Below are 15,664 nucleotides of genomic sequence, written 5' to 3' on the forward strand. Positions count from 1 at the left end.
ATGAAGGTAGAGACCTCTGTTCAGACCTAGTTCAGTATAGTGCCTGATTTGTGGTAGATGATCAGTTAATAGTTAACTTTACAAATACGTTGGTGGAAAGGTTTAGTAGGTGAGTGACTAAGTCACATTTTTGGTTCATTAAGCCTGCCCTTTGATTGGAGAGACATATTCATTTAGGTAACCCTGTACATGTCTTTGTGGACAGAGGTCATCTTAGAAAAGAAAGATATTTACCCACCTATACTACCTATACTACCTATAAATCATATTGATAGAGCTACTTTTTTGGATTAATGTCGTAAAATTTTTCCAACATGATAGTTCTCCCATGGAGTTGTAATAATGAAACCAAGTGGTTCATGTGAAGGAAATGAGTCCTCTGCCTTAATATAATTCCTCAGCTAAAGTTTTACTCAAGGGAAGTCTCTGAGGATTCATTTAGGGTTTTTTTTTTAATCTTTGCCCAAGGATATATTTATTGATTTTAGAGAAACAAAGGAAACATCCATCAGTTGCCTCCTGTATGAGTCCCGACTTGGGATCGAAACCTGCAACCTAGGCATGTGCCCTGATTGGGGACAGACCCTGCACCCTTTTGGTGTGCAAGAACAACACTCCAGCCAGCTAAGCCACCTGGCCAGGGCTAGTTTTTAATTAAAAAACATTTTTAAAAATATCCAACATATTTGTGTTGTTCAGAACTCAAAAAGTGTGAAGGGGTTTATAGTGGAAAATCTCCCTTCTACACCTGTCACCTAGCCCATCAGGGCCTCTTGCTGGAGGTACCTGTTGTCAAAAGTTCTCCTCTGAGAGTTCTTCCAGAACTATACTAGCACATACATTTTCTATCTTACCGTGGTGTGGCTCAGCTGGTTGGCGTGTCATCCTGTAACTGAAAGGTCATGAGTTTGGATTCCTGGTCAGGGCACATGCCTAGGTTGCAGTTTTGGTCCTTGGTCGGGGTGCGTGTGAGAGGCAACGCATCAATGGTTTTCTCTCTCCCATTGATGTTTCTCTCCCTCTTTCTCTCCCTTCCTTACCCTCTCTCTAAAATCAATAAGTGTGTTTTTGGGTGAGGATTAAAAAGAAAAAATTTCCTACCTCATTTTTAGTATAGGTATAAACATACTGAAAACAGTGTTTTGTACTTTGCTCTTTTTTTATTACTGAGCAATAGATATTAGAGATTATTTTTTATATGTACATAAGAACTTCTTTGTTTTTTAGAAACTGCCTAATATTTTATGTGTGGATACTCATCGGGTTTTAAAATCTGTGGTTTCTGATGAGCCTTAAGTTGTATGACTTTTTTGCTATTAAAACAGTTCTACAATTAAAAAAAACCCCACTTCTTATTTAGTCATTTTACATGTTTTTTGGCATATTTGCTGGATGAATTCTTAGAACAGAACTGTCAGATTAAAGAGAATGTGCTTTGGTAATTTTGATATTGCCAAATTATTTTTCATAGAGTTTATCCTTATTTATACTGTCATTTGTAATGTATAGATGCCTCATTTACTTACACCCTCTATGACAGTTTGTTATTGAAGTTTTGGATATTTGCCAGTTTACTGGGGTAAAAAAAAATTGTGTCTCAAAGTAGTCAATATTTCTGCATGGATTAAGATTCTAAAGGTTTTTTTTCCAATCATTGTTAATGTTTCTTTAGCGATGTGATATTGGCGACGCTTCCAGGGGAAGTTTATCTTCATATGCTTATATCCTTATGGTGCTGTACTTTCTACAGCAGAGAAAACCACCTGTTATCCCAGTTCTACAAGAGGTAGGTGTTTTAAGAAAATGATGGAGGAGTTTACTGTGAAAACAAGTTATCTAAACACATAGGTATTGCTTATTTAGTTCATGAGATTATGAAGGATTTTCCCATTATGACATTCTAAGTTTTCTTCTTTCATTTAATAGTATAATCAAACAATGAGCCTTTTTGAAAGTTTATTATAGGAGAGTATAGACTACAAAAAGAATATCAGATGAACAGTACTATTGAATATCTATTGCGGCATTTTTGTATTTTACAGTCAGAATTCTGCAGATCATTATGAAATGTATACCATGATCCATGACCTCATATGTTAGTCTCTCAGATCCAAATACATATGTTTTTTTCTCTCCATAGTATTCTCTCTCCTTTTCCTTGGCAAGGAAGCTTGATTTATTTCTGTTTATAATTTGGTCAGCTTTGTGAAATTTGGTTGAGAGAAAACCCAAGGAAATTCTTCCTCATCTCTGTAAGGTCATATTAATTGTAGTAAGCCTAAGAATATACATCAAAAGAAACAGATTATACTCATTCACTCAGACTTGGTGACTCATGGAGTTCCATTTTACAGACAGTTTATGTTCTCTGAAACAGGTACAAAGGAGTTCTTAATTATCTATCTGTTCCTCTTCATTCTTGGCACAGAGTGGATTTGCACACATTAGGGAGGATCCAGTTCTATTTTCTTAGAAAGGGAGAGAAGCATCAGAGTTGTTTGGTAAATCACATATTTTGGTCTCATGTGAAGTTTGATAGTCATGTCAAAGAAGAAAATCACAAAATAGCAAGCCATATCGTGGGTGTCAGATGGCCTTAGTAAGCTTTAAAAAGTTCTAAAGAATGCTGTGTGGTTTTGCAGCATTTTCTTCCTTTTTTAAAAATAAACAGTGGAAGGGAAATAAAAACTTTATCATTTTCTAGCAGAGAATTTTAAGTTGCTGAATCTATGTTGAGTGATTGGTTTTTTTAAACAAGGTTGTTCTCTATTATTTAAAATTTAGTATGAATTTATTAGGCCTGCCAGTCTCAAGATCATTCTCTATATTAGTCTAATTGTTATTAAGGCTTTAAATTTGGGGATATTTGCATTATTGGCCTAGTGATATCATGGCAGCCATTTGCTATGAGTTTGACAGAATACTATGCTTAAACAAAATGGAACACCAATTATAACAGTTTGTCTGTGTTCTCATTATATTACACACGGATGAGGAGCCATTGAGGCAGCGTGATATAATGGGAAGAGCAGGGCATGATTTTGGAGCCAGCAATAACTGGTGTGAATCCTAATTCTGATATCGTGGCCTTCAAAAAGGTGCCTGACCACCACTACTCTGAGTTTCATCATCAGTAAAAATGTAATAATGGTATTATTTTAGTGTTAATATAAGAGACAAAGACATCGAATACCTTTGAATGTAGTAGGTACTAAAGTAGGTGTCATAAATGGTGGTTGCTTTTATTATTATTAATTGTTATTATCATTAGCAGCTTTACTAATATTATTGGAAAAATATAGGGAGGATTGCCATAGCCTACTTCAAGAACTCTCCCATTATCTGCTTAACAGACAATGATTGATGAAATGACAGTCCATGGAATGTTTTCCATCATAATGAACTGTGATTGTGGGGGGCTTTGTGATACATATGAACTGATGATATATGGATTTTTGCTTCTGGCCCTTTTTGCTTGTCATATGGGACCCCATTGTCCATTGCTCTGGCATCATTTAAATATTGGTCATTGGCATCGATCAACTTTTAAGGGTAAGGATATGTTTAATGAAGCTGATGATCTTTGACTACATTTTTTATTGAACCTAGACTTTAAGTGACTGGGTATAAATAAGGCTCTGCTAAGAATGTTTTTCGTGGTCAACAACACAAAATTCTTTAGGTCAAAAGGAGCTTTTCTAAACAGAATGATTTTGCTGTATTTTAGCAGATCATCCTAAGTAAAAGTAAATTTTCACTTACAAATTAATAAGTATTAGGGATGTTATTTGCATTTGATATTATGAACTGCTATGTTTTCTTAAAAATTACAATTGAATGGGTGAGCCAGTTGCTAAGTGAAACAAACCAGTCACAGATGGACAAATACTGTATGATTTCACTTATATGAGGTGCTTAGGATAGTCAGATTCATAGACAGTAGAATGCTGGTTGCCAGGGGCTGCAGGGAGGAGAGAGAAATGGGTAATTATTGCTTAATAGGTCCAGAATTTCATTTTTGGAAGATGAAAAGAATTCTGTGTGTAGATGGTTGCACAGCAGTGGGAATGTGCTTAATGCCACTGAATAGTACACTCAGAATAATTAAGATGGTTAATTTTATTATGTGTATTTTACCATGACTAAGAAATTGCAATTTAAATATAGTAGTAGATATTAAAATATCACAAAAAGAAAGTAAATTCAGAAATGTACAGGATTATTCCTTGTACAAATATGATTAATCTGTTTGATGAGGTTTTAAAGTGAGGAATTAGTGCTTGAGTGGAGAATGATTGGTGTTGAAAGAAAGAGAAAAGAGAGGGAATAGAGAAATGGAAAGAATGTGTGTGTGTGTGTGTGTGTGTGTGTACAAGAGAGAGAAGATATGATTAGTGCTTGTAAGGGCTGAGACAGTGGAGAAGGTAGGCATTGTGAAACAAGAGTTTATAAAAACAGGTAAATCAGTAATTAAACACCCTTTAAGGCCTACCAGTCCCCTTTACTGTGTTATCAGCCAATATATCTGGGTTTGGATCATAGTTGTTACTCAAAAGTAAGAATTCTCTTAAAAAGAATCAAGTTCTAACGAGATACCATGTATCATTTCCCTGTAATACATATAAGAGCATCAAATATTCTAGCCTCTTTAAAACCTACATTTCTTTTTTGATGGCAGAATCCCATGTATTTTGTTTTAGATACTAATATCTGAAATTTCTGCCTTTTTTGTTTTATGAAATGTCAGAATTTTTGCTAGATGATCTTTGGTAACTGTTTAAGTTATGTGTAAATATAAAAAAGAACTTACTAGATTAGGCCCCTGGAAACTTTTATGTAAATAATGCTTACAGAGTAGATATATTCATTCAACAAACATATTAAGTATTCTCTGTATGACAGGCTTTGATGTAATAGTAGGAATTTTGGTTCCAGAGATAAGTTACAGTCTTCACCTGCAAAGAACTTAAACTTGAGAGTGAAATTAGAGAGACCACACATGTTGTTGACATTTTTTTTTAAGTGTTTAAAAAAATTTGTTAATTGTTTTGAGGGGGAGTGACAGAGAGAGAGAGAGAGAGACACCAGGGATCAAATGCACAACCTTAGCATATTGGGACTATGCTCTAACCAGCCGAGCTACCTGGCCAGGGCTAATTTTATTAATCATTTTCCCATCTAAAATGGAAGAGGCCATGGGGATCACCTTATCTACTAGTTTTAAAGTATATATTCTAGTAAGCTGTTATAAGCTAATTTACACATGAGGAGTAGGGTAAAGAAAGATGAAGTATCTTTTCTTCTATCAGAGTACCTTTGCTTTTATATGTTTTACATTTCTGAACCTTGAGGAAAGTTTCATTTTAGGAAAGGGTATTATAGCTGAATAGAAAGAAAATTTGAAAAAAAATAGCCTAATTAATCTCTCATTTTCATTGGGAAAACTAAGGATTTAGGAGCATAATTGTTTTGCCCAGAATCACTACACGGCAGGACTATGACTACAAATGAGATATGCTACTCTGAACCTGATCTCTTTCTTAAAGCTCCTATAGAAAATGTCTCAAAACTGCTTGTAGAGGTTAGTTGTGCCTACACAATCATCTTATGGGGTACTTTTCTTCTTTAGGACAGTGAATTATTACTCATAATCCATCATAAAGAGTTTATAATCTTTATAAGGTGTTAGGGAAAGCTACCTAATTTTCTGTTTTTAAACTAATCAGTGTCCAGGGGTCTTTACAGATTACAGGTACTAGACCCCTTTACCAAAACAAACAATTCCATTGATTTCCTTTCGGTGTACAATTCATAGGTATTATTTATTATATATTTCTACATCCATGATCCTTGGATGAAAGTGCTGTTTTCATTTGTTTTTGCTTTATTAATCTTGGGCTAGATGTGTCTTGACAGGCCAAATAGGTAACATCAAATGGGTCTTTGGTCTTTCAGACATATTTTATTCATTAGTAATGATGTCAAATTGTACCTTCCTGGCATATTCATTTTGGAAGAGTTATTTCAATATGTCTGTTATAGCTGAATTCTAAAATAAGGTGAGGGTATTTAGGCTTTTGGGTTGGATGACTTAAAATCTAATACAAATTATTTTTTTATGCAGATCTTTGATGGAAAACAGATTCCACAGAGAATGGTTGATGGATGGAATGCTTTTTTCTTTGATAAAACAGAAGAACTGGTAATTTTAAAATAGTTTTTATGTTATGGAATGCTTACTGATAAATGTTAGGATTTGCATAATTTAATAATTTACTTGGATTTGGAGTCCATATTTTGGATAGGTATAGATACTTCTTTTTTCTTTTTTTTTTTTTCTCACTTGTAGAAAAAGCGTTTACCTTCACTTGGAAAGAACACGGAAACATTAGGAGAGCTGTGGTTGGGTCTGCTTCGCTTCTATACTGAAGAGTTTGATTTTAAGGAATATGTAATTAGCATTCGGCAGAAAAAGCTGTTAACAACTTTTGAGAAGCAGTGGACGTCCAAATGCATTGCAATTGAAGGTAATCATTTAGCTGATATTCAGAAACAGCAAAATGAGAAGACAATTTCCTTTGGCCAAGGAAATTGAGGGGAAAACTGAAACACATTAGAATTTGGAAGATTTTTTCTTTTGATTTATTGTTTCCATCCTTTAATCTATGATTAAAAAATAATTTGCTGTTTGGATGGTCTAAGTTATACAGTATTAGACTATAGTCATGGCTACCACATATATTTAATATTATAGTGAACATCATTCTCAAAAAATAAAAATTTTATTTTCTAGACCCTTTTGACTTGAATCATAATCTTGGTGCTGGAGTTTCTAGAAAAAGTAAGTCTTAAATACAGAAATTCTGTGCTCTTGAAGCTCTTACATATTAAGGTCTGCATCTTTATTGTTTTTTTTTTTTTTCTTTCTTCAATAGTGACCAATTTCATCATGAAGGCATTTATCAATGGAAGGAAACTTTTTGGTACTCCCTTTTATCCACTTCTTGGCAGAGAAGCTGTAAGTTTACATAATTTGAAATCTTACTATTTTCTTTTTTCTTAGAGAACTTTTTTTTTTACCCCTCTGTCTTGCTCCCAAGCCTCCACCTACCCATACATTAGATAGCTTTTCTTTTTATGGTACAAGAAGCCTACTCCCATTTCTAAGTTGGTGTTAGAAATAGGGAAAGAGATGTTTATAGCACCCTGTATTTTTTTTATTGCATTTGTCATAGTCCATAATGAGATATCTGCTAAATTTTGTGTATTTGTTTAATCTGTTAACTTTTATTTCCTCCACTGGGCTATATTTCCATAAGGATGGTCCATATCCATAAGGTTTACCAGTATATCACCAGTGCCTGTCATAGTGTCTGACAAAAAGGGTGTACCAAATAGGCATTTTTAAGTATATTTTATTGAGTATGCTATTACAGTTTTCCCAATTTTTTTTTCCCCTTCATCACCCTTCCGCCCTGCACCCCTCAACCCTCCAGCATTCTACCCGCCTTAGTTCATGCCCATGGATTGTACATATAAGTTCTTTGACTTCTCTTTCTCCTGTACTATTCTTAACCTCTCCCAGTCTATTTCATGCCTATCAATTATGCTTCTTATTCCCTTTCCTTCCCCCACCCCCATTCTTCCCCTCCCTCCCACTGAAAACCCTCCATGTGATCTCCATTTCTCTGGTTCTGTTCCTGTTCTACTTGTTTACTTTGTTTTTGTTTTTGTTTTTTAGGTTCAGTTATGGATAGTTGTGAATTTGTTGTCATTTTACTGTTCATAGTTTTGATCATCTTCAATTTCTTAGATAAGTCCCTTTAACATTTCATATAATAAGGGCTTGGTGATTGATGAACTCCTTTAACTTAACCTTATCTGGGAAGCACTTTATCTGCCCTTCCATTCTAAATGACAGTTTTGCTGGATAGAGTAATCTTAGATGTAGATCTTTGCCTTTCATGACTTTGAATACTTCTTTCCAGCCCCTTCTTGCCTGCAAGGTTTTTGTTTGTTTGTTTGTTTGTTTTTTTAAAATATTTATTTTTAGAGAGGGGAAGAGGAGAAACATCAATGTGTGGTTGCCTCCTGTGTGCCCCCTACTGGGGACCTGGCCCGCAACCCAGGCATGTTCCCTGACTGGGCATTGAACCACCAACCCTTTGGTTTGCAGACTGGCACTCGATCCACTGAGCCACACGAGCCAGAGTGCCCGCAAGGATTTTTGTGTTTTGTTTTTGTTTTTTTTAAGAAATTAGCTGACAGTTTTATGGGGACTCCTTTGTTAGGTAACTGTCTCCTTTCCTTTTGCTACTTTTAAGATTCTTTTTTTATCTTTAATCTTTGGTAACTTAATGATAATGTGCCTTGGTGTGTTTTGTTCCCCTTTGGGTCCAACTTCTTGGGAACTCTTGGGGCTTTCTGGGCTTGTATGCGTATTTCCTTCGCCAGATTGGGGAAATTTTCTTTCATTATTTTTCTTCAAATACGTTTTTAATGTCTTGTTCTTCCTCTTCTCCTTCTGGCACCCATATAATTCGGATGTTGGATAGTTTAAACGTGTTCCAGAGGTACCTAATCCTCTCATTTTTTTTAATAGTTTTTTCATTCTGTTACAGTTGAATGTTTTATTTCCTTTATTCCAGATCATTGATTTGAGTCGCAGTTTCCTTCCCTTCAGTGTTGGTTTCCTGTATTTTTTTTTTTTATTCCACTTTGTATACCCTTCACTTCTTTGTTTTTTGTCCGTACTCAGTCATTTCTGTGAGCACCCTGATTACCAGTGTTTTGAACTTTGCATCTGATAGGTTAGCTATCTCTTCGTTGCTTAGTTCTTTTTCTGGAGCTTAGATCTGTTCTTTCAGTTGGGCGATATTTTTTTGGCGCACCTGTTACATTGTAAGGGGTATAGCCTTATGTATTCACCAGGTCAGGGAAACCCACTTTGCTGTGTTGTGGTGCTGTATGTTGGGGGCGGGTCGGAGAGGGAACAATGCCACTTGCTTGGCTCTCGTCCTGCTTTCAAGAGATTGGCAGTTTCTCCTGCTGCCACAACCCCCAGGGGACTTTATATCCAGAGATTCTGAGGCTTTATTTTCGAGGCACTGGAACCCTGGGTTGCATGGTCTGTCTCCCTCCCCAGTTGTTCCTCCTGGTTTATCCAAATGAGAATGTGGGTCTGCCCAGTTCATCAGCTACTGCCTTGCCTTGAGTCCTCTCTGCCCTTGCTGCCTGTGTCTGCCCATCTTATCACAGATAGGTTAGCTGTCTCCATTTTTTAGTTCTTTTTCTGGGGTTTTGTTCTGTTCTTTCATTTGGGCCATATTTCTTTTATCTCCTCAAATTGGCAGTGTCCCTATGTTTGTTTCTGAGTATTAGAGCTGCTTTGACTTTGTCTTCATAGCATGGCCTATTGTCAAAAGGGCACCCATCTGGATGCATGTGCCTTCTTTTAAGTTCTTGGTTGTTGGACTTCCATACAATTCGATTTTCTAACAGTTCTGGGAGTATTCGTTTTTAGATTTAGTTGTAATTCTTTTTGTGGTTGGGCGAGGAGGGGAAGCGTTTCTACCTACTAATCCATCTTGACCAGATGTTACTATCTGGCACTTTATAGAAAAGTTGCTGACCCCAAGTCCAGGTCACCTTAACTGGGTGGATAAAGAGATTCAGAAATAGAATGGATACAATTTGGTGATTAAGTACAGGTTATGGGTGAAGGAAAAGTAGTTCAGGACGTTTCCTAGGTTTCTGCCTTAATCAACTGGGTGCATTGAAAAAGGCTGCCCTGGCTGGTGTGGCTCAGTGGATTGGGCGTGGGTCTGCAAACCAGATGGTTGCCAGTGTGATTCCCAGTCAGGGCACATGCCTGGGTTGCAGGCCAGGGTCCCAGTAGGGGGCACATGAGAGGCGACCACACATTGATGTTTCTCTCCATCCCTTCTCTTATCCCTAAAAGTAAATAAATAAAATCTTTAAAAAAATTTTAAAAATGTAAAAAAAAAAAAAAAGAAAAAAGAAGAAAAAGGCCTTCATTTTGTCGTGGCTGAAAATATAATGATGATTTTATTTAGCTACATTGATTTTATCAGTAGCAAGTGAATAATTTTTTTAAATAATGCTTTATTGAACTATAATTCATATATTATATGGTTCACCCATATAAAGTGAGCAGTAAAGTGGTTTTTAGTATATATGTAGAATTGTGCTTCACCACCAAAATCTAATTTTAGGACATTTTGTTCTTTCTCAAGGAAGCCCCTGTCCCCATTAGCAATCAAATCCCATTCCTTTTCTCTCCCACTTCCCAAACCACTAATCTAGTTTTTGTCTCTGTAGGTTTGTCTGTTCTGGATATTTCATATAAATGGAATCATAGAATGTATAGCCTTTTTTTTTTTCACTAGCTTCTTTCTTTTAATATAATGTCTTTAGGGTTCATTCATGTTGTAGCATGTACTAGAACTTGATTCCTTTTTGTGGTTGAATGGATATATCACATTTTATGTATCCATTCACTTTTTGGGCATTTGTGTGTTTTTTAGTTTTGGCTATTACAAGTAATACTATACTGCTGTGAATATTTATGTACACATTTTTGTCTGTATGTATGTTTTCATTTTGGGGCTCTATATACCTAACAGTGGAATTGCTGGGTCATTTTGAAAAATTCATGTTAACTTTTCATAGGAGCTGCTAAACTGTTTTCTAAAGCAGCTGTGCTATTTTACATTTCCACCAGCAATATATGTGGGTTCCAGTTTTTCTATATCCTCACCAAATTTATTATTATAGGCATCCTAGTGAGTTTGTCTTCTTCTACTTTTATCCCTGACATTAGATAGATTTGAAGAGCACTAAGTAGGTATGTTTTCTTGCCTTTCAGAGATACGGGTACTGTCAGGACAAACTAGTCTTTGTAATAGTGCAAAACAAAGCTAAAGGAAAGCAAGGTACTTGCATAAAGCAAAAACGAATGTGGTTCTTCTAAGACTTTGGAAAATGATTTACTTGTTTCCCTACCTCTTTAGACACACCCTGCTTCATATAATAAAATGTTATATTTTCTTGACTTTTTATGCAAATCCAGTTACATTTTAAATAATTCAGATGATTTTCTTATTTACATAGAGCTCTTTTATACAGAGAATAATTCCTTTCCAGAAGTAGCCTGGTATAGCAATAAACATGATCTTTGTAGTCAGGCATACTTGGCTTTAAATCCTTTCTTTATCTGCCATACTAGCTTTTCTACTATGAGCAAATGACTTGACCTTTCTGAGGCTAAGTGTCCTCAAGTATAAAATAAAGATTAAAATAGTATCTACTATATTGAGATACTATGCAGAGATGCTACAGATGAATGAGAAAATATCGTGGATGTAAAGTGATACTGATGCTGATAATTCTGAATCTCTTTTTTTTGTCTTTTTTTGGCTTTTATTCATTTTGTTTCTCATGAATATCATTTTCATATTGTTTTAGTTGAGTGAACTATTTGTTGATATTTATTTCCTGGGTTTTTTTTTTTTGTAACCACTTCTGCATCTTGGTCTCCTTAGCATTTGTATTTAAAAGTTCGTAGTGATTTTTTTTCTAATAAAGTTGTATTTTCTCTCTAGGAGTACTTCTTTGATTCTAGAGTATTAACAGATGGAGAACTGGCTCCCAATGATCGATGTTGCCGTGTTTGTGGAAAAATAGGCCACTACATGAAAGACTGCCCTAAAAGGAGAAGGTTGGCAAATAATTTTGTGTCAGCATTACAGGGAAATTAAAGTTGAGGTCAATTATAGCTATAACTGTGTTAAAAAATGTTTAAGTGAGAAAGTTCAGGGCTTTAAATTGGATTTTAGTAAATGTATATTTTAGTGGAATTTTATAATAGAGTGAGATTTATTTGTGGTACCATGATGTTTCATAACGTTCATTTGTTTACTTATTAAATGTCCATTTGTTTTTTATTAACACCTGCTATATGTTGGGAACTGTGCTAGGAGCCAAGACAAGAATGACCAAGACCCAAGAATGGGTTCTGGCTGAGGATTTCACAGTCATACAAACCAATAATTAAAATACAATTAACTGAATATTTGAGATATATACTGTGAGGTATATGACATTTATCTTAGGAATATGCGTTTTGTGCACTGCTAAAATATGTATCTATGAAAAATATTTCCTTGTGTTCTCTCTATATATACTCTGTTTAATAGACCAGGAAAATTCCTTGTTCAGTCATCAAGTCTTGCCTGCTATAAAGAACTTAAAACTTTTCAGGCAGAACAAGCTCCCTAGTCTCTATCACTGTTTTTTACTGACTATTAAATTTAGGTAAGATACTAATCTTCCTTAAGCCCCAGTTTCTTCCACTGTAAAATGAAGATAATAAGTAACAACCTCTAAGGATTGTTAGAAGATTAAACAGATCTTTTTAAAATTTTTTTATTTTGATATTTTACTATGAAAGTACTAGAATACCCAGTTTTTGCCATGTGAGTAGGTGTGCTATAAATGTGAGTTCCTTTGCCTTTAAAAAGATGTATGAAACATGGGCATATTAGTCACTTTAATTGTGAGACTCTTGTATATTAGTTTGTTCTGTGACTCCCTCAGTTTACAAGTCCCTAGCCCCACATTATTGGTATCAGCAGTTTACTGTTTAGAGTAAAGAAGAAAGACAGTGAAGAAGAGAAGGAAGGGAATGAAGAGGAGAAAGACTCCCGAGACCTCGATCCCCGAGACCTTCATGATACTAGAGACTTCAGAGACTCTCGAGACCTCAGATGTTTTATATGTGGAGATGCAGGACATGTACGAAGAGAGTGTCCAGAGGTCAAACTGGCCCGTCAAAGGAATAGCAGTGTGGCAGGTAAATAAAAAGGTTAAAGTAATTTCTGGTAGAAATGAAGTAATTTATGTTGATGCCATTCTAAGGACCCTAAATCCTTTCTATTCCAAACCTAGCTGCATGGTTTTGGACCTTATAATTTCTAAAGGAGATAAAATTTAGACAGGCTTTTATTTTGAACAGTATTTTTATGTGAACTTTCTAGGTTTAAGTGGTCTGTTGTATTCAATCAATTCCCTCTAAGTACTCGGATTTGAATCACACACTCTTTCTCTCAATATAAAAATTAATGGAAGTTAATTTTTCCCCTCAAAAGTTAATGAGAAGTTTTCTTTGGGGAACATAGGGGAATTTCTCTCTCTTCTCACTGCTATCATGAGAGAGGGACATTCATTTCTTATATTTTAGTTTTTAAAAGATTTTGTTTTTAGAGAGAGGGGAAGGGAGTGAGAAAGAGAAGGAGAAAAATATTGATGTGAGAGAGAAACATTGATCAGTTGTCTTTCATACACTCCCCAAACAGGGATCAAACCTGCAACCCAGGTATGTGCCCTGACCAGAAATTGAACCAGCAGCCTTTCACTTTCTGGGCCGATGTCCAAGCAACTAAGCCACACCAGTCAGGGCGAGATCTGTTCCTTTTATATTTCTTAAGGAATTTTAAGAATTAAAAACCCAAGTGAGAGTTTATTGAAAGAAAAAAATAGGACTTCTGGCCAAGATGGAGCATAGGTAGACACACTGTCCCTCCTCATACAACCAAAAGAAGGACAACACTTTAAAAACAAAAAACAACCAGAGCTGACAGAAAATCAAACTGTATGGAAGTCCGACAACCAAGGAGTTAAGGAAACATTCATCCAGACCTGTAGGAGGGGTGGAGTCGGGCAACTGGACAGAGAGGACTCGTGGCAAGGCGATAGCTCTAGGACCCAGCGAGGTGGTGGATTGTGGAACGGGGTGTGCAAGGCTGCAGCTGGCGGACCAGGCGGTCCCATTCGAGTGCAGATAAACCAGGTGAAATAAAGGGGGAGCGGGAACTCCCAACTTCACAGGAAAGTTTGTTGGAGAGACCTTCAGGGTCCTAGAATGTACACAAGCTCACCCACTGGGAATTAGCACCAGAAGGGCCCAGTTTGCTTGGGGGAAGCGGGGGAAGTGACTGAAATCTGGCAGAGAGCAGAGCAAGTGCCATTGTTCCCTCTTGGACCCTTGCCCCACATACAGTATCACAACCCAGCAACTCGGGATACCCGGCACTGGTGAACACCTAATGCTCCGCTATCTTGGATGGAGCCTTCTCTCACTATGTAACAGGTGCGACAGGGCAAAAAGGCCTAAATGAAAGAACAGACCAAAGCTCCAGAAAAAATACAACTAAATGATGAAGAGGTGGCCAACCTATCAGATGCACAGTTCAAAACACTGGTGATCAGGATGCTCACAGAACTGGTTAAACTTGGTTGCAAATTAGATGAAAAAATGAAGGCTATGCTAAGTGAAATGTAGGAAAATGTACAGGGAATCAATAGTGATGGGAAGGAAACTGGGACTCAGATCAATGATTTGGAGCAGAAGGAAGAAAGAAACATTCATTCAGAAAAGAATGAAGAAACAAGAATTCAAAAAAATGAGGAGAGGCTGAGGAACCTCCAGGACATCTTTAAACCTTCCAACATCTGAATTATAGGGGTGCCAGAAGGAGAAGAGGAAGAGCAACAGATTGAACATGTATTTGAACAAATAACGAAGGAGAACTTCCCCAGTCTGGCAAAGGAAATAGATTTTCAGGAAGTCCAGGAAACTCAGAGAGTCCCAAATAAGTTGGACCCAAGGAGGAACACACTACGGTACATCATAATTACATTACCCAAGATTAAATATAAGGAGAGAATCTTAGAAGCAGCAAGAGAAAAGAAGACAGTTACCTACAAAGGAGTTCCCATCAGACTGTCACCTGATTTCTCAAAAGAGACCTTACAGGCAAGAAGGGGCTGGAAAGAAGTATTCCAAGTCATGAAAGGCAAGGACCTCCATCCAAGATGATTCTATCCAACAAAGCTTTCATTTAGAATGGAAGGGCAGATAAAGTGCTTCCCAGATAAGGTCAAGTTAAAGGAGTTCATCATCACCAAGTTCTTATATGAAATGTTAAAGATTTATCTAAGAAAAAGAAGATAAAAAGTATGAACAGTAAAATGACAGCAAACTCACAATTATTAACAACCACACCTAAAACAAAAAGAAAAACAAACTAAGCAAACAACTAGAACAGGAACAGAACCACAGAAATGGAGATCACATGGAGGGTTAGCAACAGGGGAGTGGGAGGAGGAGAGAGGGGGAAAAGGTACCAAGAATAAGTAGCATAGAATGTAGGTTGAAAATAGACAGGGGGAGGGCAAGAGTAGTATGGGAAGTGTAGAAGCTAAAAAACTTATAATTATGACACATGGACGTGAACTAAAGGGGGGAATGTGGGTGGGAGAGGGTGTGCAGGGTAGAGGGGAATGAAGGGGGGACATGGGGCAACTGTAATAGCATAATCAATAAAACATATTAAAAAATAGAATAAGTTAAAAGTAATGATTTTCAGTTATTCAGATTCTTATTGCAGAAGGTATCTTCTTAATTGTAGAAAAGTAATTTTACATTTGTTCTGCTTTCTAGGACCAGTGGATTTTTTTAATGATCAGGATAAAAAAATAGCATTTTTTTTAATTAGTTCTTATAAGTCCTTTGTTAACATCATGAGTTTAAAAAAGTCCAAGTTTTAAAATCTCAGAGAGACTTGAGACTCTTATAGATTAT

At 36.2% G+C, this 15,664-nt stretch overlaps 1 protein-coding gene across 10 annotated transcripts in view; it reads left to right on the top strand.

Moving 5' to 3' along the window:
- The window catches only part of TUT4 (terminal uridylyl transferase 4), a 124,325-nt gene that overhangs the window by 78,855 nt on the left and 29,806 nt on the right, over positions 1-15,664 (top strand). For 6 of the 10 annotated variants that reach the window (XR_006787927.1, XM_045858442.1, XM_045858432.1 and 3 more), the window contains 7 exons: positions 1,673-1,786; positions 6,125-6,202; positions 6,350-6,527; positions 6,794-6,841; positions 6,936-7,018; positions 11,625-11,740; positions 12,654-12,874. Coding sequence is in view for 9 of the 10 variants with exons in the window: in XM_045858442.1 (XP_045714398.1) it covers positions 1,673-1,786; positions 6,125-6,202; positions 6,350-6,527; positions 6,794-6,841; positions 6,936-7,018; positions 11,625-11,740; positions 12,654-12,874 (838 nt within the window). In the remaining variant the exon portion in view is untranslated. The remainder of the gene's footprint in view (positions 1-1,672; positions 1,787-6,124; positions 6,203-6,349; positions 6,528-6,793; positions 6,842-6,935; positions 7,019-11,624; positions 11,741-12,653; positions 12,875-15,664) is intronic. The other 4 variants (XM_045858471.1, XM_045858449.1, XM_045858479.1 and 1 more) reach the window with 2 other exon arrangements.

This window comes from Phyllostomus hastatus, unplaced genomic scaffold (assembly GCF_019186645.2).
Source record: "Phyllostomus hastatus isolate PE091 unplaced genomic scaffold, TTU_PhHast_1.1 phas_contig_147, whole genome shotgun sequence".
In the NCBI taxonomy this organism is placed as follows: domain Eukaryota; kingdom Metazoa; phylum Chordata; class Mammalia; order Chiroptera; family Phyllostomidae; genus Phyllostomus; species Phyllostomus hastatus.